Genomic DNA, 23,871 nt, shown 5'->3' with positions numbered 1-23,871 from the left:
GACAAGACCCCAAGTACCCATGATGCACTTATGTTTCCTTTTGTTATGCCTCAGCACCAACTAAATGTGATATTCGGCCTGGAAACAGATTCTGTTTGGTAAAACGACATATTGCACAAGCTGTCCTTTCAGCAGTTTCACTGTGGAGGGGAAATGACAGCCAGGGCGAAGGCACGGCTCTCCAAATCCATGCACAGTGGGAATGCATATGTCACTACAAATGGTGCTGAAAACAGCACGGCACCACACACTACCCTCTACTCACTACTTGTGTATGAGATCTGATCACACAGACATGAGAATGCATACACGTGTTAAAAATAAAGCATGTGTAGTTGAACGGAAATGATGCTGTAGCTGCTCCCCTGACTCCAGAGCAGCCTGGCACTGCTCATCAGTGTCACTTCTTCTCCTGCCACTCCAAAAGGGATGTGGGCTGATTCATTCTGCTGCCGCCTTTTGTAGGCAGAGAAGCTATATTACCATCTTTTCAGGGATAATGATGCGCCACACACATACAGGAAGAAATCAAACTGAATGCACACCTTAATTTTTAAAACATGAGTAAGAAAGAAGAGAAAATTCTTTAGTAGTGGCTTTGAATTACAGGGGAGCAACTGGAGTTGACTGTGATTGCAGCTCATATTCATCTTATTAGTACATTCCACTCATTTATGCTTTCCATCACTTTTTTCTAATAACTTTTGAAGTGTGTCACATTTCGGTATGCTTTTTTTCCTATCCTAACAATGCTCCCCCTCAGTTACATTGTTGACAAAGCTTATCCTGATAATACTGTATGCTGCATTGTAGCAAAATGTACACATTTACTGTGGAAAAGTGGTTAAACTGCTGTTTTTTTCCCCCTTTAAAACAAAATTATCTAACTATCTTCCTTTAAAATAACAGCTTAAAATTCACAGTAGATCAAAAAAAAAAAAAAATCAATATTCCAGTGCTCACTTGCGAGAGCTTTTAATGTAACTGTTCATGAATGTCAATCATATCCTGGTGTGCGCTGGAATATTGATTTTTTTTTATCCACTGTGATTTGCCCTGTACTGGCTGCACCCAAAGGAGAAGCACTGCTGAAACTTGATATTTTATGGAGAAAATGTTTCCTGGTTTTCCCTCTGATCTTTTCCTGGAGTTTCCTGAAAGCAACCTGTAACCACTGCGTAGAGTAGCTACAACTTAGCTCTGCTAGCTGAGTCTGTTCGGAGCACTATCAGAGAGTATCATTCCACCGCCGGGAGGAGAAGGTTTTCAGGTGAAAGGCCGTAATGGGCACCAGAACCAGACTCAGCAGCCTCTATGGACATCATGACAGAGGTGGAGACCTAAGAGGATGATGACCGAGAAAGCTTTGGGGAGAAAAAGAGACAGTGACCGAGCAAGAGGCAAGAGACGAGAGTAAAGGGTGGCTTTTAGTCGTTAGTGACAGCTTCAATAAATAAAAAACTGCAGCAGTCAGACTGAGCTGGACTTGTTACTGTTGAATAGTAGATAATAACAGCTGCTTGCTAAGTTACATGTTTTGAGTTGTTGCACTTGCTTGATGTTTGGCTGTGTTAGAAAAGCTGTCAACTCACTTGATTATTTGAATATTTGTTTACTGAGGACATTTAATCCAGTGTTGTGTGCAAGCCTGTTGACCAGTCTGTGATGTACTGCACCACATTACTGAGCCTGGAGTCACATCAGATTCTACTGATCCGGAGCCGTTTACCGATGGGAGGAGAGCTCAGAGATGACTTTTGAACTTTTGGGATTTATCTTCACTCCTGTTTATCAACCTGACTGCAGCAGTCATCCGGAGGTGACCTCCATTGTCGGGTGTTTATATTCTGTAATGTTGACTGCTGACTGGAGCTGGAGGAGGAATGTACTTTACTTCATGAACGCAATGTTACAGGAAAAGAAGAGAGAGAAATGGAGTCTCTGGTGAGTGCTGAGTTGAGTGAGAGGTTGATCTGTACAGACACCCTTGGTGCATGCCTTTGCTTTCCAACTCAAAGCTACTGTACAGTAAAGTTATCTGGCTGTTTGGGGGGAAATGATCCTGCAGTCGAACTCACTTTGCTGGGGGTCAATACACCATGAAACACCATACCACCAACCACAGTAGACCAAACAACAGTAAAGTGGTAACTGACCGTGTCTTTGGCAACTTATATGAGGAAAAAAATGCCACGGTTATATGTGGAAAAGCCTCTGTAATCCTGTCTGTCATCCTGTACGTCATCCTGTCTGTCCTACCGACTCTTCATCAAACTTCTGCCTGAAAAACAGCATATGTCCCCGGCAGCAGAGCCAGGCGGCTCCTGCAGTTGAATGGCGGTGATTATGTGATGCAATTCAGAGCATAAAACTTTAGCTCACCATGTGCTTGTCTCCTTCCACTATTGTGTTGTTGTAGTTACTGTCTTTAGCAACTTGTATTGACGACGGTCAGCCCTCCCGACCGAGACTTCAGTGAACTTTCCTCAGAAAACTGCATCCCTCCCCATGAGTGAGAGTCAGACAGCGTCTGTTTACTGATGGTGATTATGTAATAATGTAATTTAGAGCAAAAAACTAACTTTGCAATTTTCCAGGATGTATAGTGGGTCAGGATCTCAATCACAACACATTCTAACAGCATCCATATGATTATAAAGAGTCGGCCGGATGTCAACGTCATGATGTGTACCGTCACACCTCTTTTGGTTCCGCAGCGCCGGTGTGCTGTATGAATTGACACACTGGAGCGGCTTTAAGCCGACGCTGCTCGGTTCAGTGTGAACAAACAAAGGCGCTGTAAAGGTGAGCCTTCGTTGCAGCGATAATGCAGAGTCTCTGTGTGAGAAGGGCTACAGACAGATAAGCAACCAAAGGAACGCACCTGACTTGAACAAATTAATACATTTCTCTGGGTTCACATTGGGGATAATGTATGTACACACCTTAACACAGGTCATGTTATTTTTAGACATTTTAATGCAGAACTCTTCCATAATGTTCTGCACTCATTATAATTGCACTCTCTTGTACATATTAGTCTAAATGTTTATTATACTATTCCCTGTGCATTGACAGCAAACTTAACCAGAGTTAAATTCCTTGTTTCAGTGCACATACTTGGCCAGTAAAGCTGATTCTAATTCTGATATTATATCTTTAATTCATTTAGAGCTCAGAAGTACCTGAGCCTGCATCTCCTCTGTATGCCACTTCAATTAAACACAGATGACGCACATTCTTGTACCATCATATAAACATCTAATACTGCCACATAGGCATATCCAACCATCACAATCAGTGATTTGTAATGCAACCCATGACAGCCAATACACTCAGATATTAAACAAACAGCTACCGTGGTGTAAACTGCATGGCAGAATTGTTGACAAATGTATTTTGTCTCACGGTGTATATCAGCACAACCACACAACATAGTTACACAACAGATTTTGCCACATTTTGTCTAATTTAAAAATTTATGGATTGACCGAGGCTTCGTCAGAGTGAAGAGGGCAACATGTTTACTGTTCCTGTGTTTCCTGATGTAATGTACTCAACTAATTATACCACAGCCATTTCTTTATCACACACTCAGACACAAGTGCACACACATACACACACACACGTACACAACACTGTGGAGTATGCGGTAGACGGAAAAGACCAATGTTCTGTTTCTGAGAATAACAGAACGATTGCCTTGCCTCCAGCAGGCTCTAAAAGGCTGTCATAACAACTAGTTTGAGAGCAAACTCTGCGCTCTGCACTAACAGCAGCATTAACAGCCGCATCAGAGTATGGCTTGTTTATGAAATTAAATAAGGACAGAATGTCAGACATATCCACTTCTGCTTTATTTGCCCTTTTTTCTGCTCTCTGCAGAGCGAACACACAGGAGAAGGCAAGTGCTCTTACCTTCAGAGAGTGAGGCAACAAACTGTGAGCCTGCCATACAGCAGCCTCCGCATCTAACAATCTATCTATAAACCCAAAGACATGCAGGAATAAATGAATTGAATATGTACAAAATAGAAAGAATTAATGTCACTCTACAGGATCTGGTGGGTCTTAGCTATGCATGAATCATCCAGGAGTGCATAGACATGTAAGTTGAACATTGTCTTTCTTTGCAGACCTCTGAGAGCACCTGCAGTGATTCTAGCAACTTCATTTAAAATCATCAACAATATTTGGTGATTTTCAAAATTCATGTTTGATAATGAAAACAGATGTTCCCTGTTTTTTTTACATGAGACTCTTTTAAAGTACAGGATTAATGCTACTGTATATGAAGAGTAAAATACAATTCAGGCTTAAGTTGTGTCAGATGAAGGCCGGATATCATTTCAGTATTTTATTGTGCTCACCTGGATGATACCAAAATCAAACCTATTAAAATTAAATCCAGTCTATTCTGACTCACCTCCTTGCCGAGGTCTTCTCTGATGACCTGCCGGATCTCCTCCATGCTGCTCTGAGGAGCTCGGCTGTGGAGCACCTTCAGTGTGGATGTGTACTCCTCAGGCAGCAGGTAGTCCAGAGCACCCAGGTGCTGACCCACCTTGATGAAAGTACCCCGGTTGGCACAGCACAAGTCTCGAAGATGCTCCGCTGACCGCCGATGCACCTACAGGTGATGGAACAGAGAAAAAAAAACAAGGACAGAAAAAGTCAGAAACAGGAAACAAAGTGTAAAGAACTGCTGAGAACTGCTGAGAGCTACAATCAAAGTGGGTTGTTATCTTGGAAGCATGATATGATGAAGATATGTGGCAATGATCATTTTTGTATCACAATTTACATTTTCACTGAAAAATAATGATCAAATTCATGATGTGACATTTGTTAGAGGTCTGGACTGTAAACCTGTTCTGACAATAACCGTGAAATTAAAGAAATGAAATATGGATGTCGTGTTGACAATATACATATGATAATATCGTGGAGATAAGCCAGTGGGATTTCAATAATATTACAATTAATTGTGCAGCCCTAGATATCTGATGTGCAATGTTGGCATTCTGCCTGAAGGATGGAGTCAAACATCGTCTGTTCAAGGTTTATCCTCTTCACATGTGTTCAGATAGCTCTGTCTAAAGGTCAAATCTAGATGGAAATGTGGCAGTTTGGGGGCATTATTGGCTGCTAAACCCTGCTGACCCCTTAGCTGATAAAAAAAAAAATGTAGCAAGCACCACCCACTACATTCATAGTAAAAAATATTCTACAGTATATTAAACTGGGCCTTCAATAACATGTAGGGGGGCCTATAGCTCCATGTATGAACAAGTCGGCAGCAGTTGTAGCACGGCTAATGTTAGCTGCCTTAGCCGCATCGTCTGCACTGTCTCCGGTGGTCTCTGAGGTGGAGGGTACGTCAGAGTCTTTTGCTCTATAAGTATCTGTACACTATATAATGATACAGATAATTGTATCCCCCCACCGTGGTAACTCTCTGGGGCTCATGGACCCCAGTTGGAGACCTTGAGTGATTTTATTATTTTATGTCGTTTGTGTTTCAGCAGTAAGGAAGTTAAATCAAAAGTGCGGTCATCTCATTAACTCTATGTTGTCCAGTAGGGCACTGGGGCAATTTTAAAAAGGTACACTTTCGTCTAAACTATGTTTTTCTTCTGGAGCATTTAGCGACGAGTCAGTAAGAAAAGTTCAATGTTATTAAAAAGAGAATAAAATATCCCACTTATATAAACACTCAAAATCATTGCCAAGTTACAATACAATGAAATTAAAATTAAAATGAGCAATAAGAACAGAGGTATATAATCCAATGAGAAAATATTTTACAACAAGGCCCTGAATGGTGTGTGTGTGTGTGTGTGTGTGTGTGTGTGTGTGTGCGTGTGGAGGGGGGGTGGTCCCGTCCCGTCTGTCCCATTTGAACCAGCTGGAAGTGATAATGCTTATAGAGAGCTCCTCTCCTGAGACCAGTGCAAATAAAAAGCCGTGAAATTAGCTCCCCTTAACCTCTGTAACCCCCACCACACACACTATGAATACACACTAGCACACACACACACACGCACACACACACACACACACACACACACACACACACACACACACACACACACACACACACACACACACACACACACACACACACACACACACACACACACACAGCATGCTCCCACAGGACTATTTGACATGAGTGTCATCTGGGCTATAATGACAAAGCAATGACAGAAACAAGTCGCCAGAGATTACCAGATGAGCTTTTCTCCCTGAAAATGCACTAGGAACAATTTTATATTAAAACTGTCACGACACCATCAGAACCTCCTCCTCAGTTGACAGAAGGTTATTTTATGAACAATTTAAATTGTCGGGTTCCTTATTTTTGAATTCCTTATTATAATAAAAGGTTTTTTTATTTTTATAGCCTTAAACAAAAACAACAAATGACTCTATTTTAAGTCAGTCATAATATTTGAAGGATGATTAAGACAAAATAATGTTTTTTTTTATTAGCGTTAAATGAGGGAAAACAATCAAAGTAATTGTGATAATTTCAAATTAAATCCAACAATTCTTGGAATAGAAAAATAAATTAATTAAATCATTATCATTCATAACATTTTGACTGGTTTGAGCACTGATGGTCATTTTATACAAAATCTATTGAATTCATCAAGTAATTCTAGAAAAAATACTGAAATGAAAAGAAAAGGCTAAATAATATAAAGTATTTCTGAAACTGTTTGACTTTGTCTTTTAAAATAATTTGTTTTATTTCAGCTGTTTGCGACTCTGTAAGGACACATCGACACAGAGTTTAAAAGCCTGCAGCTCCTCCAGTTAGTTAGAACTGAAGAAGCCTCTTGGATGAGAAGTGAGACGTCTCCAAGAAACTGAAACAAGTCCAGTTGTCTGAGTGACTCTGATTCTGGGCCCATTTTAATAAGGCTTGTGGATATACCCATTAGACTCAGCCACAAACACTACAATAGGATAGTCTAATGAGCTCAGCATTGATCTGAAAGAGCTCATTATTGATTTGAACAAGTCAGGAAAGTGGAGCCATTTCAAAGCAGCTACAGGTCCCAAGATCAACTGTGCAAACAGCTGTTTGTAAGTATAAAGTGCATGGTACAGTTTTGTTACTGCCACGATCAGAAAACACAAACCATCACCTGCTGCTGAGAGAAAACTGGTCAGGATGATCAAGAGTCAACCAAAAACCACCAAAAAGCAAGTCTGCAATGAATTAGAAGCTGCTGGAAGACAGGTGTCAGTGTCCACAGTCAGGTGTGTTTTACATCAACATGAGCTGAGAGGCTGCCGTACAAGAAAGAAGCTCTTGATCCAGACGCAGCACTTCAAAGCTCGACTGAAGTTTGCTGCTGATCACTTCAGCTAAATGTCTTCAAATAAAATCTGAGTAGTGGTCAGTGTTGCCGTCATAGTTTGCTGAGTGAATAAATAATTTTGAATTGTATTTTAAACCAAGTCAGCTACAGTTATTGTTGTCTTTTTTAAATGATTTAAAGACTGCACTGAACATCACAGGGTTTTAATGCGATTTTGTGATCATTTGCCATTTTTGCTCAGTTACAAGGAGGTCCAAGTGGAAGCAGTATTATTATATCATGTTTTACTCCTTTGTCATGCACGTGAAAGGCTTGAGCACTGATTTGTCAGGTTTTCAAAATGTATCAATGAAAAAAAGCATATCCTTATTAATTAATTAAATGTTCACAAAATGTGTCTGATCAGTAAATCTGTGATTTCAGTTCAGAACAACAGCCTGCGCCTTAAAACAACCAGATCACCTGAAGTCCTGTCAGAGCTATTTCTGTCTGAATGTGTTGGGAAGCTGGTTTTGGGAACAGATCAGAATGAGGTTCTGGCACCAGTTTGCCGACGGCTCGTAGCCTCATCATCAGATTCATCATCGCTTCTCTCTCCGTTCTCTTCCAGCAATCAGTATGGTTTGTCCGACGGAGGCGGGCTCGCAGCTAGAGCATGACATCACCATGGCAATGCTGCTCACTGACAGCCTGAGGGGTACGCTGCTCTGGGATAGGCTGACGCTGGCCTCCGCCCCCCATCTCCACACACGCGGCATCCAATCAAATGGACCGTTAGCGAATTAGACACACGGGTTAATTTGTGGGACAACACAGAGACACAGGAGCTCGGTGCAGAATGCCTCTGGGTATCTCCACACTCATCCTCTTCACACAGTTGGCAAGGACAGTAAATAAAAGGCTGGAGGGGTGTGTGTGTGTGTGTGTGTGTGTGTGTGTGTGTGTGTGTGTGTGTGTGTGTGTGTGTGTGTGTGTGTGTGTGTGTGTACACTTTGATGGGTGGTGTGTAATGGATGGCAGAGGGTGAAAGAATAAGGGAGTGAAGGCTCGTAAGACAGGAGAAAGACAAAGACAGAAGAAGGTGGAGTGAGTAAATGGACAGTAAGGAGTGAAGGACAGAGAGAAGGAACCTTGAAATGCTTTCATTGTGTAGCGTAACTGGATTAACTTTTGACCTGCAGCAGTTTTCCCCAGTTCATTTTCATGCTAAAATGGTAGTTTTCACTTCAGCTTGTAGAATTTCAGAATCGTCTGAACAAAACACTCTGTAAACATAAACTAGGCAGGCGAGGAGAAGCTCAATCAGATGTGCAGGCCTCCACAGAGGAGGCATCATTTGACTTAGAATCAATTATTGATTCTAAATCCATCTGTGAACAAAATAATAGAAAGGGGTTCTACTTTCCGGTTCTTGAAGTACCCATGAAATGACTAGTGGAGCGCTCTTTGCTTCAGACATGTTACATGTTTTGTCGTGGAGATTGATTGGAAGCAGACAGGACCACTAGCACAGGTCGTTTTAGCAACACAGCTGTTATATCTGTCCATAGCCTACGTTGTTCTCAGAGGCTGCGTACACCGGAGCTAGCTACTGCTAACCAGAGGCTGCTGGTTAGCAGTAGCTAGCTCTGGTGGCATCCTTTTCAAACATCCTTGGCTGCATCATAAAAATTCAGACAGCGTTTATTGGAGCGAATAATGTGTCTACGCCCCACAGTGCAGGATGATTCATCAATGTTTTTTATCATTTTCCAGAAAATTCAAAACTCTACAATACGAAGAATACCAACAAAATGACTTTTTGGTTGTTGTCAGGCCTGATACTGGCATATAGGTGAGATGTAGGGCAAGACATATGTAATAAAAACACTTATGTATTGATTTTGACTTGATGGGAACTTTTAGCTGGGTTCATATTATTGGACAAATGTAAGTGATCTGCTGCAGACGTCCTGCGCAGTAACAAAAGCGAAAATTTATGAGCGCAGCCACTGGCTTGAGGATAATGGCTGTGCTGCAATTAAAGGTGGAGGACAAATGAATAAAGTTGGTCTTTGAGCGCATCCATAACCTAAATAATATATGTCATGATCATTGAGACAAGACAAACAAAAAGATCAGCCTTCCGTCTCAAAACACAATCTGAGTCTCTGTAGTGATCCGACTGTTGTTACCATTCACATGGTAGCAAAAAATGAAGAAAAAAATGATAATTATCAGTTATAAAATTTGCAAGCAGTAAGCAGCACTTCTACACTGAAATTAGCGTGTACACTTTATTTCACGCAGGTAAACCTGCTTATTATCGGCAAAGAACTTTGTTCACATTGCCAGTGGACGAGTTTGCCTTCCTGTTTTTTTCCCTCGTGTGTCCATCGTCATCATGAATGCGCCAGAAAAACAGGGAACAGTAGAAAGCAGCAGATCATGTTCCTCATCAGACTACATCCAGAAGACGTTCAACTTGTTTTAAAAAGTCAGACACATGGTTATCTTCCAGAGCTGATAACTGAAGTTATAGGAGTGATACATCTCACTTCTTTCTGATCTCTGATGATAAACAGTGTATTGAACTTGAGAACGCAGTATACAGGTGTTATTCTCATTTATTCTCATAGTTGATATATGAGGTGGTGTAGAGGTGTAAGGTGAGGTGGATGAAGAAGGCACCGCCGCAGCATCTCCAGGTGTTCTGTCTGCCTTTAGCACCTGGCAGCATGGCCGTGTGTTCCCAAGACCAAGACCATGGCACCACGACTGTGGTGTATTATCTGGTGTTGTTTGATTCCTACCTCTACTTACCTGTGAGAAGCTTAACCCTGTAAGGAAACGTATATATTATTTATGTTTTCCTGTATTTACCTTTTTGTTTTTGACCTTAGTGTGCATTAATAATGTAATTGTGTAATGTATATTGATTTATGTTCATGTATTGTGCAGAAAATCATCCATCCTATCATCCAACCTTCCATACTCATTAAATAGTTAAACAGCTCTTGGATCCTTGTGTTTGAATGTGCACACCAGTGAGTTGAGAAATTACATTCAACCATCATCAAGTCTGTTCCGGTTGACACTGATCCGTCAGTGCAGTTCATCATCACTCATATTGTGTTTTAATTCAGCCGATTCAAAATCTCTCATTTACATTTGTTTTTTTGTTTTTGTTGTGGAAACGATAGGATAGCCAAGTGATTTAATCACAGCTCAAATGTCATCCGAGCTGCTGTGCTGCAGCCGTAATCAAATCATTACTTTATAATCACAAAGAAATACAAGCTAATGACAACAGCTGATCTGTTACCCTGACATTTAAAATGAGTTATTACTGATGAAGTTAAAGATGACAGAGAGGTGTCTTCACTTCACTCCACACAGCCCTCGCTGTCCAGGAAGACTGATTCTGTTCAACCTGCGGTCAGTCTTCTCTGTGATCACTGACACCGTGGTTTCATACAGCCACTTCACTGTAGTGTCCATTTATACATGTATCCGGTTCTGGTATCAGACGATGGAGGGAGTAAGAAATATATTATATAAAAGTTTGTTTTTTCTATGTATGTTTCTATTAAAGCTTGGCAACATCTCATAGATCACACAGACATATTTAATGTGCCGTCAGTTAATTTATATATTTGGCATATTTCCCAAGTAACATTTAGTCTGTTGATATTTTCATCGTCTGGACAACTACACATGCTACCAGCAACAAGCCGATATACGCCGGCCAACGTAAACCATGTGATCAACATCATCTATCCAGAGCCGGCCTTCATGGATCAGAACTCAGTCTCACCAGTACTATGCATCCAACAACACAATCCCTACCGCTTCTCTAGAGCGAGTGGAGAGTTTACCTGCTTCAGGTCTTCTATTGCCAAGGCTAAGATCTGGATGAACTTATGTTTAAAAACAGTTCGGTACATTATCAGCAGCGATGATCCAAAAATATCCTACTCCATTTTCTAAAAGTGCTTCGGTTTGGAAGAGGACTGTTTCAAAGCAGTGCTCGGCTTCTTGTTCTTTTTGTTTCTTTTTAACTTGGTCTCTCTTTACGTATGTAATTAAAGTGCTGGCCTTGGGTCAGCTCCCTGCAGTGCAGGTCGGTGGACAGCCTTTCGATGCCATTAAGCACAGATGGCAAATTGTTTTTTAGGAATCACTCCACCCTCTGTCTGCTCTCTGATTCTGAGCAACACAGACAACTATACCACATTGCTAATAAAATACTTTTCAAGTAGACAACTTAATTACGTTCTTTTTATTTTATTGAAATATTATTTAATAATTGTTCTATACAAATGTAATCAATCTACATCATCTACACAGAATCACAGGGTTGTGCAACAATAACTTGACAAGGTCTAATTCTCAATAAAGCATCATGTCAGTAAATGAAGGCCAACAGCAGCTTAAACATATGTAAAATTAAAAATGTTGTTCTTATTGTTAAACCTTTGATTTATATCTAATAAACACTTATATAAGTGTGATGTAAGATCACAAGTTGTTTTGTAAAGGCACAGCAGAGATGATAAAGGAGAAAAGGAAACTGAGATAAAGATCAGTCATAATTTAATATAATTTAAAAGGTGTAGAGCAGCGACGTAGTAAATCAATTCTATCAGATTAGGAGACTCACAAGAGACGGATTATAAAGAGATGGGTCAGAACCTGAGCAGGAGAGGCCCAGATATCCAAATGTCTGCTCCTGTATGGCTCAAGTCACAAAAACATTGGAGCCAACAGTTCCCATAATTCAACAGGATAGCATCTTTTTTATTATGCCACTTTCACTTCATATGGGGTGGATGGTAGGAATGACAGAGGTGTTCATGTTTATGACTAGCAGCAGCTCCTAATGTCGACGCTGTAGGTTCACCTCTAGTGCAGCAGGATACAGAGTCTGAGTCAGGCGCTGGGTGGAGTCATACTGGACTCTCCCCCCAGAGAGCGAGGCTCACTTCCTGTTTGCCACCAAGAATCAAGAGCGATTTATTTGTAAGTTATCAATGTGCGTAAACGGCACGACTAACGTTAATGTAACTGAAATGCTTACGTGACATGAGTTAGGTCAGTTACACAACTAGGTGACTTACAAGACCTAACACAGTTATTCATCTACAGTCTGAATAAAACAGAGCCAAATCATTTTGAGCTGGTGTGTTTCTGATTCTCAGATTTCTTTAGTTAATTGATATTGAGATGGAGTTGAAGGTGCAAGTGTGTTAAGTGCAGCTGGACAGCAGACAGCAGGGTCCTATACTGGGAGCTCAGCTGCAGTAATTGATTTCTGCTGCCACACCAGGGCTAAATGACTGGGATTAGTGGACTATGAACAAGGCCTATTTATTATTGGGATGCTCATGATTAGGTCGTTACTCAGCTCACTGAGGCGCATCTCGCCGCCTGTAACAGGGGAGAGGGGGAACAGTGTGTTGATGTGTGTGTTTGTGTACAGATTTAAGCCCGTGTACTCAATAGGCCTCGTCTACAATGTATTATAGCAGCGACGCCTGAGGAGTTAGCAAAGCCATTCACAAGAAATCCTCCAGCATTTAATACAATGATACAGAATGTATAGTATCTAAATAGACTGAGGCTCGGCACGGGTCCCTCTGCTGCTCCACGTATTAAAAATGTCATTTATTTTAACACAGCCCAACAGCAATACAACAAGGTGGGAAAAATACAAGCCATTTGTTATCTTTTACAGCCGAGAGTAGACGTAAGCCCTCACTGTGCTTCTGTCAGGGTGCTTTTCTCTCACTGTGATACCAGAGGAATAGCAAAAATATGGGAGTCAATGTCAAATGAGGGGAAAAAAACGAAAGAGAGGGATGAGAGAAAGAGAGGTGGTGGTGTTGGGGGGGGGGTGCACAGTTAATTTCATGCTCTGCATTTTATTGTCATGCTTCAGTAATTGTGCCTCAGTGCCACATGAGCAGCAGAAACACTGTGTCACAAGCCAGTGGATACTCAGTATCAGTAAGGATCAGCCAGCTACTGTTCACATAGGTACACAGTATACATACTGACACACACACACACATACACACACACACACACAAACACACAGATTGTTAAACATCTAATTGACATGAAATCGTTACACAAGTTCAACATAAAATCTGTAGGATGATATTTTTTTGAAATTCAAAACATATTTCTTGATGTTCAAACTGAATTATTACAGATGCACAGATCTTATTCTCACAATACAAATTCAGATGTCTTAAAGGTGTAATCTACGGAAGCCCTAAAGGGCCATGCAGTCATACATTTTATTTCCTCCGTTTTCCCGTGATAACGCTTAATTTCATTTGTTTTCTCGAGATCTCGAGTTATTATCTCGAAATAACAACTGCCGTTTTCCCGAGATAACGGGATAATTTTCTCGAGATCTCGAGATAACAAAACTTTGTTTTCCCGTTTGTTATTTCGAGATTTCGAGATAATTATCCTGTTATCTCGGGAAAACAAAGTTTTGAGATCTCGAGAAAATTATCCCGATAACAGGATAATTTTCTCGAAATCTCGAGATAACAAAACTTTGTTTTCCTGAGATAACAATATAATTAATTTGAGATCTTGAGAAAACAAAACGATAGTGTAGTATATTAAATCATGCAGGAAACATCATTCAGTATAGCAATGTCAGAGGAGCAGGAGCATATCCATCACCGCGTCACATATCTTTTCAATCAAGGCCTGACACAGGCTGAAATAGCATTATGCCTTGCTATTACAGATAATATACACATTAGTGTGCGTAATCTAAAAAGACGGTTAGCAAGGCTTCAGCTATATCAGCGGTGCAATCTAAGTGAGCCTGATGTCGTCATTAACTACATAGCTGACCAGCTACGAGGTCCCGGGCGTCTCCATAATCTCAGGCCTATCATATCACAGTCATTATCTCGAGATCTCAAATTAATGATATCGTTATCTCGGGAAAACAAAGTTTCGTTATCTCGAGATCTCAAGAAAATTATCCCGTTATCTCGGGAAAACGACACTTCTTATTTCGAGATAATAACTCGAGATCTCGAGAAAACAAATGAAATTAACTCGTTATCACGAGAAAACGGAGGAAATAAAATGTATGAATGCATGGCCCTTTAGGGCTTCCGTAGTAATCTGTAAAATCTGGACAGAATTCATATATTGCTGCTGTGTGCTAGCTATGCTTGGCTGTAGCTAACTACTGTCAGTTTATTAGCCCATGGCTAGGTTAGCTGCAGAGCCAGTGGCAGCCCTAGAGGACTGGACGAGAAGAATCTGCAGGTGGGGACAGGAGAGGAGATGCAGACGTCTTTGACATGATGTCTACATCGTTGTTTCTTTGCACTCTGTGATAATGTTAGTTCATTTTTGATTTCTGACAATATCTTACAAATTGCCTCTTTAACCTCAGTGCATCTATAGATACAGAGTGGTGCTGTGTCCTTTGTGTCTTTCTCACAAATATATATGAACATAATGCTTCCTCACTGTATGGAAGTCATCGTGGGGATTCACATGTAAGTTAGCGTGCTCTACAGCCTGTCTCTAGAGGACGCTGAGCCTCTGATGTCTGCGGTCCTAGCACCAGTTCTGTTGCCCATTCTGGCGCCATTCCCTGCTAGCATTCCTTACTAAAACTCCTCCGCCTGGTGGTCCAAAGCTCCTGAGCTAACTAGCTAATAGCAGCTTCAGTTAGCAGCAGTAACTGGTGACATTAGCAACAAGTACAACTATCTGTCCATCAGGACACTCAGCAGCTGCAAATATGATCCAGTTTCACCGAGACAGATGTTGGTGTGTGACTGAGTGCTGTACGTCTTACAGTAGATCCTACTGACCGACCCAAGTTATATAGTATTACATATGGGTTTAGGTAGTTTAGGTGTTTCACAGAGGTTTTCTTCTTCCCTCGGAGATCTCGACTTTTCTCCCAGTTTCACTTGTTGCTCTAAACTCATATGCCTGGGTGTGTATAAGTGTGTATATCAGCTCGTATATCGATATCAGAACTTTTTACCACCCACTATAGGTATCGGCCCACAGCTGGAGTATCGGTCAGGCTTTATTTCAGACAAACACTCATCGCACTTTTCACACAGTGAAAATCTAATGGCAGAGACTTGACACCTGCTGCAGTTTATAATCCATCATATTGGACAGTCCACAGACGGAGCCCATTACAACACGTCAAATCAATTCTGGACTCTACAGCTCTCCTCCAGTGCACACTGACTCTTTTATAATGATTTGGTTTACACAGCTTACACATACCACACATTCAGATGTTCCCTGAGAAAAAGAGGAAAAACTAAACTAAAAGTACTATTTCAGTCCAGCACGGAGCAAGTTTTTTTATTGTAAAAGTTCTGCAGGGGGGAAGCAAAGCCAGTAATCCTCCAAACCCGACACCTTCACCGACCTCCAGAACCGGCAAACAAACCAAAGATATTTAGTGTATGATGATATGAGACAGAGCAAAACAAACCTCACATCTGAAGCAGGAAACAGCAAATGTGTGGTAATAATCCTGATAACTGACTCATAACATTCATTATATGGCAAACACTGATCAGTATTTAGTCACTCAACTAACTATTTAATTAGTTTCTGCACTGCAACAAGTAAGACATGACTATTGTAATGGAAGCTGCTGAAGAGCTCTCACATCATCAATGCAGTCAGGATTTTTCCTGCTCTTTATTTCGCCCTCCCACAGCAGATAAGTTGGCCTACTTTTTATTATGGAAGCCTTAACAAATGTAAATCTGGTGATTCCACTAACCTTTGAAATTGAAAAAGCCACCCGGAGGCCTGTTTTGTCACACATTTGGAATAATTATCTTCAAACATTATAATTCTCTACCCAAACACCAGTCTGAGTCTAACTCTCCTTCACTGTCTGCTCATTTTCTCTCCAATAATACGTGAAGTTCCTCTGGCTGCTGCATGCTGTCGGTCTGAAGGCTGCAGACCGATGCTCCCGTGAGCATGTTAAAGATTTTGTGCAGCGGTGTGAAGCGTTTGCCTGCTGCAGCAGTAACATTCATGTTGGAGTGGACACAGTGCTGGCTTGTTGCTGACGCCGCTGAAAAGATTAATAAGGCTGAAGTGATTATTGGACTTTATTTCCAAATGACGTGTTTAGTTGTACTTGTGTAAAATGCACTGGAATCTAAGAACTACCATACTGCACTTCTAACTTCTCTACAAGACTTCACAGTATTTGCGCACTAACTGATATTTCTGTGAAATTTTCCACATTTAACTTTTTAATTCTAAATCTAAATCTGTTTTAATGTATCATAAAGTACTGTATGTTCTGTTAAAGATACTGAACAAACAGTACATTATGGTGATGTCACTGTGTGTCTAATCTGAGGCTCTTCTGCTTCAGGAGATTTGTCCGCCGGTTGTCTGAAACAGTCAAAGCAGAACAAATCTGAATATTCATAACACAGACACACCAGCAGCCACACAGCCAGCCCAGCATGGTGTGTCAGCACCGACAGGAGGACACACACCATATTGATTTAATATAAACTGTAGGAATGTAAAGATGGAGCTTATTCAGTCCAGTGAGAACTGCTCGTCTGGTGCATGAGCCAAAAAAGTTTTCTAGCTTCCGACCACAGACTTCACAGATTTAGTCTCTTTGGGCTCGAGGAAAATTTTAACAAATTTAAAACCTCCATGGATCAAAAAAATCTGAATAGAAAGAGTCAAAATTGATCTAGTTTGCAGTGTGAGACGTCTGTAAACAGTTTCACAGACGTCTCATTTATAATGGTGCTCTATGAGGAAAATGTGTGGGAATCCAGACCTAAATGATAGCTTCATGTAGCATTATTGGCCATTACCTTCAGTGCACCACAGTGACACTAGAGGCCTACGTTACCCTGCTACAGAGGCCTCTGCATAACTTAAAGGGATAGCTGGGGTCTTTTGATGTGGGGTTGTACGAGGTACTTATCTCTAGTCAGTGTGTTACCGTCAGCTCTCCCCTGTGTGGAGAAGCAGCGTGCAGCACCGACAGGGAAGCAGAGCATTTTACTGCTAACGGGCACTGACAGCAACACGTATTTTAGCCACCTAAAAGAAGGCCCTGTTTGACGCTTTACACTGACGTCAGACAGCCCTTTGGTTCGGCTCTACATTCCCTACAAGCCCCGCAGCTGTAGCTGCAGCGCACTTTATGATGCTGCAGATCAGCTCTCAGGTCAGATGTTCAGTAGCTGTCTGAGGCAATGTAAAGCACCACAAATGTTCAAGATCTATATGTAAAAATATCAAAATTATCTCCACATTTACTGATTTGTAGATTATATCTGGTCTTTTCAGCTTCAGCAACAATACTTAGGGTTTTCAGCTGCTGGCTGTTGAGATTTGGGCCAGACTTTGTGTTGGTCTCAAGAAAAAAAAAAAACACTTTCAGAGATTATTTTATGTTGAGGCTGAGAAATAAAAGCAGCTGTTTTTTATCTTTGACACATCATGTTCGAGAGGCCTCTCTTTGACAAACATAAGACGTTCAAGTCGAATGCTTGAAGGCTCAGTGCCAGCTGCCGTTTGACTCCTCCGCCCTGGGTGGCACACAGAGCAGCAGCGGTGGGGAATCTGAGTATTTGTGCTGCTGCTGGAGATCAGCTTGTCAGCGATGATCTAACTACAGCAGGCAGCTGGGCAGCAAATGTTAAACGCTCCCTCCTCTCCATATCCCTAAAGGATTTTCCCACCTCAGACTTGTTTGGCTGATAAGCTGCTGTCACGAGCTCGCCAAGGTCAGCAGTTATCTAGCCCCACCCCAGTATTTACATAGTGTGTCCCTCAGAAGAGCCGGAGCTGGAGGGGTGGTGGTGGTGGGCACTTATCTAAGTTCAGTACCCTCCCTTTCTCCAATGGGAGAACAGCAGTGCTGACACACTGAAGGACGCGGTCAGTGCTGACATCTGCTGGTGGAAAGCTGAAGTTCATTCTGTCTGATATTAAATCTGTGGAATGGTGGACTCAGATTAAGTATTGTGTTTTAATTTCAGTTGTAATATTTCCTCAACTGGTACACAACGGACATGTACTTACACTTTGTCTTCTTTTTTACCTTAAAGTGTGCAGTTACCAAACTCGTCTAAACTTGAACCACAATCACCTCTTGTAAAACATATGTCCTAATCAAACATAACAGTACTGTGCCTTGTTTGAATCTGGCTCGGTACCAGCCCCCTGGTCTGCCTCTCCACTTAATACTATCAAATAATAGATATCAAATGCACAATATATAACACACAACTCAATCCTGAACAAGGAACAGTCCCATTCAAGTGTTTTAATCATGATATTTTGGGGACAATAAAGTGCAAGTTGAATTATATATGAAGCCGATCAAATACCAGCTGTAGCTCTATCACTGCCAACAGGCCTGATCTCTCAGTGATCCTAAACAAAATGCAAACTTTGTTCATACCTTCCACCTTTGTACTACTAATGGTCATTATTCACAAAATTTGATGAGCATATTCATTTTTCTTCTATTGTTGTAAGTACAAAACCTGCTAGCCTCACTGCTGCTTGTGTTTTGAGAGTAAAGCAATCAATCAATGTGTTGTGAGCCATATAAATTCATACTGTGGGGAGTAACAGACAGTGCAGCCTCTGAAGCCCATGCTGTCCAATTACTTTCACAATCTCTGTACTGTATCACTGTACTGAGTAAGTTTAACTCTGGCTACATGCACCGGCTTTGCTGCTACTCTGAAACTCTTCTACCCACAAAGTACCCAGCTTTAGACTCAATACTTTATTGTTTCAGTGAATTAATATTAAAATGTTCTTTAATTGATCAGTTCATAAAAACCTAAACTCAAACTGATGAGAAGGTTTAACATTCAACTGTTGCACAAAGATCCACAACAGTTAAATATCATTTTCTTTGTGATGATTATTTGTCCTGTGGTAAGTTTTCTCTCCAAGCTCCTGTTTCTCTTCACACAGCTCATAAATGAGCTCTGAGGAGGAACCAAAGGAACTACAGTACAGTACTTGATATGATGCTTAAAAATATAATAGCTGTCTTCATGTTGATGTCCAAGCTGATGCATCACCAACCCAAACACCAACCCTCACAGCAAAGTGCCCCCCAGCAGGAGGATCCAGGAGGAACAGGCAACTGTTCAGGAATGGCTCAAGGAACATGACAAAGCACTCAAGGCTTCGTCCTGGCCTCCAAATTCTCCACTGGATCTGATTAAGCATCTGTGGGACGTGCTGGATCGGACTTGGCTCTGATCGTAGAGGCATGGACACAGGACCTCTGGTGGTGTCTTGCACCAGGGTATTGGTGGATCCTTTGAACCCTGTGAGGTAGGGCCTCCATGGAGGCCTTGGCAATTATTACAAATCAGATCTGATTATTAAAGTGGCAGGGGGAGCGTATTAGAGGTCTTTATGGGTCCAGGATTTTGGACACGATCTGTAGCGGACCTGTGGAAACTAGCTATTGTATCCATTTATTTATTTATCTTAAAGAGAGAGACCTAATCTGAACAGGACCCAGGCTGGTAGGGTCCAGTTTAAAATAAACTCAAAGAAAATTTGCCCCAAACCAAAATGCAGTGCATCCCAAGAGACCCAACAGAGGTAGAAACCCAACACTGGCAGAAGCTCCACCTATTATTTATGCCAGTATCTGGCATATTGAAAGAAAAGGCCTGAGACAAGGCATAACAGGACATTATCTAACAACACTTTCATCCATCCATTTTCTGGAATATACAGTATCTGATGCAGTGACGAGGTAAGGTAGTCCAGATGTCCCTCTCCCTTGCAACATATTTCAGTTCCCTCTAGGGAATCATGAGGGTTTCCCACCAAAGGGACGTGCCCAGAAAACCTCCAAAGGGAAGCTCCCAGGAGTCATCCTGATCTGATGCACAAGCAACAAGTGGCTTAACTCAACAACTGCCTCCACCTGTCAATCCCATGGCTCTACTTTACCCACACCCCAAGTTACTTGAACACTTTTACTTGGGGCAGCAACTCACTGGGAGTTGGCACTGAACTCTCCCACCACACACACTCTGTGGGTAAGTGAGTCAGCAAAATGATGGATATGCAAAACATAGAAGAAGTTATTGTCACAGCAGTTGATGCGGGGAAGATTTTTCCTCTGGTGAGAAGTCACGAATCACCATCAGCAGAGCCTTTGATTTCCTTCCCCACGGTGCCTTCGTATCACTCTGACAACCTCAGACACGTTCACTGTAACAGGGCTAAAAGACGACTCTTTAACTGTAACCTCGGGGCGGTGTTGAGAGAGAATTTGCATGATACTATGCAGATGTGCCGAGTGATCAGTGTTTTGTTCTCCGTTTCATCTTAGTCATGAAAAGCCACCTTCAAAATGGCTTCCCCAAATCAGCTTTATGCTCCTGCCTCTTTCTCATGCAGCTGAGGAGGCGAGGGGATCATTAGACATCAGTATCTGTTTGTCCTCGCTGTCACCATTTCATCATCTCCTCCTCATTCTCCTCTTTTCACTCCTTCCCCTAAAATAACCTTGTGACTGGTAGTGTACCCTGAACTCCTCATGAGGCTGCTTTCAATGTCCCTCACAATCAGAGACTCAATCTCTTTGTGTGCCATCACAGCATTCGCCCAAAATACTGAGGTTACACTGAAGTTAATCAGGGCATCATTTACCAAACATTGCTAAACTGGGTTCTGTGAACAACTGGGAGGATGGTGCATAACATGTAAATGTATGATGGTGTAGAGATGCAACCAACCTCAGGAAAGTTAACACTGAGTGGTTTATATCCGATGTTTCATATTTTACAATTTACTGAAAGAAAACAACAAAGAACAAAAATCGTGGGATCCTATAAAATGCTCTCCTGCAGTCCTCTGTGATACAAAGCATGTATGTACTAATGTAACTAGTTTAACTTAACTTCAGGCTATGATCAGTAAAGGCAGAAACAATGACCAAGGTGCTCAAATTTAAACTGGTGATGTGTATTAAATACTGATGTCTGTAGACAAACATCACCATCCACGTATGGGTCTGATCCCTGTACGCCTCACTTTGACTTTGCTCTTTGCTCGGCCACTCGGCTGGATTTGTCCCGGAGAAGAAACAGAAGCATGTCTGCCACTGCGCAACCAAAACAGGAAGAGACCATGAGCACGTTTACATGACCACAATAATCCAATAACTGGGAATAATCAGGTTGTGGTAAGAATCTGATTTTACATGTTTACATGTAGTTAGATAATGGAAAAAACTGGTTTACATGATTCAGTCTGTCATTTGTTAGGTTTGCAAAACAATGCTCTCCTTCACATTATGCATGTGAGCAGAAACCATCTCTGTATCTCTGGATTAACCGTATACATGCGCCAAATAAAACGAATTATTGGGCAAAAACTAGGTGTGTAACAGCTTTTATCTGATAAAGCATACTGCATTATGCTGTTTACATGACCACTTGAATAATCAGGTAGCTCCATAAATCAGATAACCATTGGTTTATTAGTGTGCATGTCAACGTGCTCACTGTTTTCCCCGGTCACTATCCCCAGGTAACATCTGGAACAACTGTGGAAACTCTGAGGTGAAGGAAGAAGGTGAAGAGGTTCTGTGATAGAAACTGAGGTAGAACCAGAATTAACAGACGGGCATTCACTGGATGGAGAAAGTTGTCTATTTCAACTTTAAGTAACTTTATACAGCACGTGTCCACATCATCTCACAAGTTATAAAGATATTCATATCCACATATATATTCAACTTTATATTTATGTTCTGACATGACTTTGGTCTGGTTTAAAGATGAGGCCTGGTTGTGGAAGGCCTGAGAGCTGACAGTGCACCATCACTTACTGTACAGCCAGGCCATGTGCCAGTAAACACTAGTAGGAGACTTGCAGTTTGTATTGGTACCTGGCTCATGTTTTTGGTCTTGTTTGGTTTGTATTGATGTGCATTTTAATTTCTCTCATTCTTTTGTCTTTTAATCTGGACCATCAACACAGGACCGGAGAGGGAAAACAGAGTCTGCAAGAGATGTAAGTGAGAGATGTGGAGAACCAGGCTGCATTATATTCATGAGTTAGGAGATCTAACTGATAGTGAGTCATAAGGAATAGTTATTAGTACCACAATGAAACTGAATGTCCATTTCACCCTCTGCACCTCTGACTGACTGCTTCACCTGGGGAATGTGCACCACTTTTCAAATGACTCCTCTGTTGTTGGCTGCATCACAGACGATAACATTTCATTCAACGATCCACTGAGACATGATACTGAAGTTCAGTGGAAAATGATATAAACAGTTAATGCTGATGTTAAAGCAGATAAACCAGGTGCTGAACAGGGGTTGTACACTCCATCATTCACATTATCTATCCACCACAACATGTGCAGTCGTTAACATTTCAAAGGACACAGGCTATTGTGTTTACTCCCAGGCAGAGCAGAGTGACACAGTCCATGAAAACCTCGACATGTGTAACACACAGCAACCCGTTCTTACTTGCTATCTAGTGTTTGCTGCACGCTACACAGGAGTTTAATGTAGTGTGGAGCCACAGCGTCACAGCACAACTTAACCAGCTTCACAGGACAAAAAGCAGTCCATCTGTTCTCTCATTGCAGGGCATGTTCCTCTACTCATTTGGCAGACTTGAGAGTGCTCCCATGCTTGTTCTGTGATACACTCTAATTGGCTGTGAATGGCCCCTCAGTTCACTCAGGGCAGCCTTTGATGAGCCTGGAAGACTGGCTGCTTAAGTGGCTTTTGAGTGAAGCTTTTCACGAGAGGCTGAAAGCAGCTTGGCTGCTCTGCCGAGAGATGAACACGAGATGTTCGCTAAGAGGACGACGGGGAAGATGAGATGCAGAAACAAGAGCTCATTAACTGCAGTCAAATGTGTCTCCTCTGCCAAGAAACAAACATACAGATGGAGGTCAGAGGGCGCCAACATGATGACTTCATCCGACACAAAGGATGGGAATTTTATGTCATTTTAAAAAGGTGCAATATGTAACATCGATGTGAGAATTCTAGATTAAAACATTCAAAACTCACTTAAATGATCCACAGAATGTGAAGAAATGTCAATTATGATGTTGTCAAAGATGTCTATGTATTGTTTTGCGGACATATTGACTGAAGTTAGCGTGCCCACCAGCTCGCTCCGACCCATCCTGTCTGGTCAGACAAATCTGAAGCGCAAGTGTGAAGATAGTGCAGTGGTACAGCTCAGTCCTCCTCACCGCAGCTTCAGCTGGGAGATATGTGTAACCTGCAACCTCACAACGCAGCACAAGCTCTCTTAACTTTATTAGTCTAATAAAAAAACAAAATATGCTCACAAAATGTCAAGAAAGGAAAACAGTCTTAACCAGTTTTCCTTATTTAACAAGAATTCAAGCTAAGCTGAGCCGTGTTTACTCATCATGAAAGACATCTCATTCATGACTTCTGACTGAAATCAACCCTGACTTCACTTCTCTAGACGCTTTGTTTTTACA

At 41.5% G+C, this 23,871-nt stretch overlaps 1 protein-coding gene across 1 annotated transcript in view; it reads right to left on the bottom strand.

Moving 5' to 3' along the window:
* adck1 (aarF domain containing kinase 1) overlaps window positions 1–23,871 on the bottom strand; it is a 66,232-nt gene that overhangs the window by 36,591 nt on the left and 5,770 nt on the right. Inside the window, exon 4 of the mRNA XM_073482831.1 lies at window positions 4,427–4,630. Coding sequence (XP_073338932.1) covers window positions 4,427–4,630 — 204 coding nt within the window. The remainder of the gene's footprint in view (window positions 1–4,426; window positions 4,631–23,871) is intronic.

This window comes from Pagrus major, chromosome 16, assembly GCF_040436345.1.
Source record: "Pagrus major chromosome 16, Pma_NU_1.0".
Lineage (NCBI taxonomy): Eukaryota > Metazoa > Chordata > Actinopteri > Spariformes > Sparidae > Pagrus > Pagrus major.
Note: the sequence above shows the minus strand (reverse complement) of the source record. Positions and strands in the feature narration are given on the sequence as shown.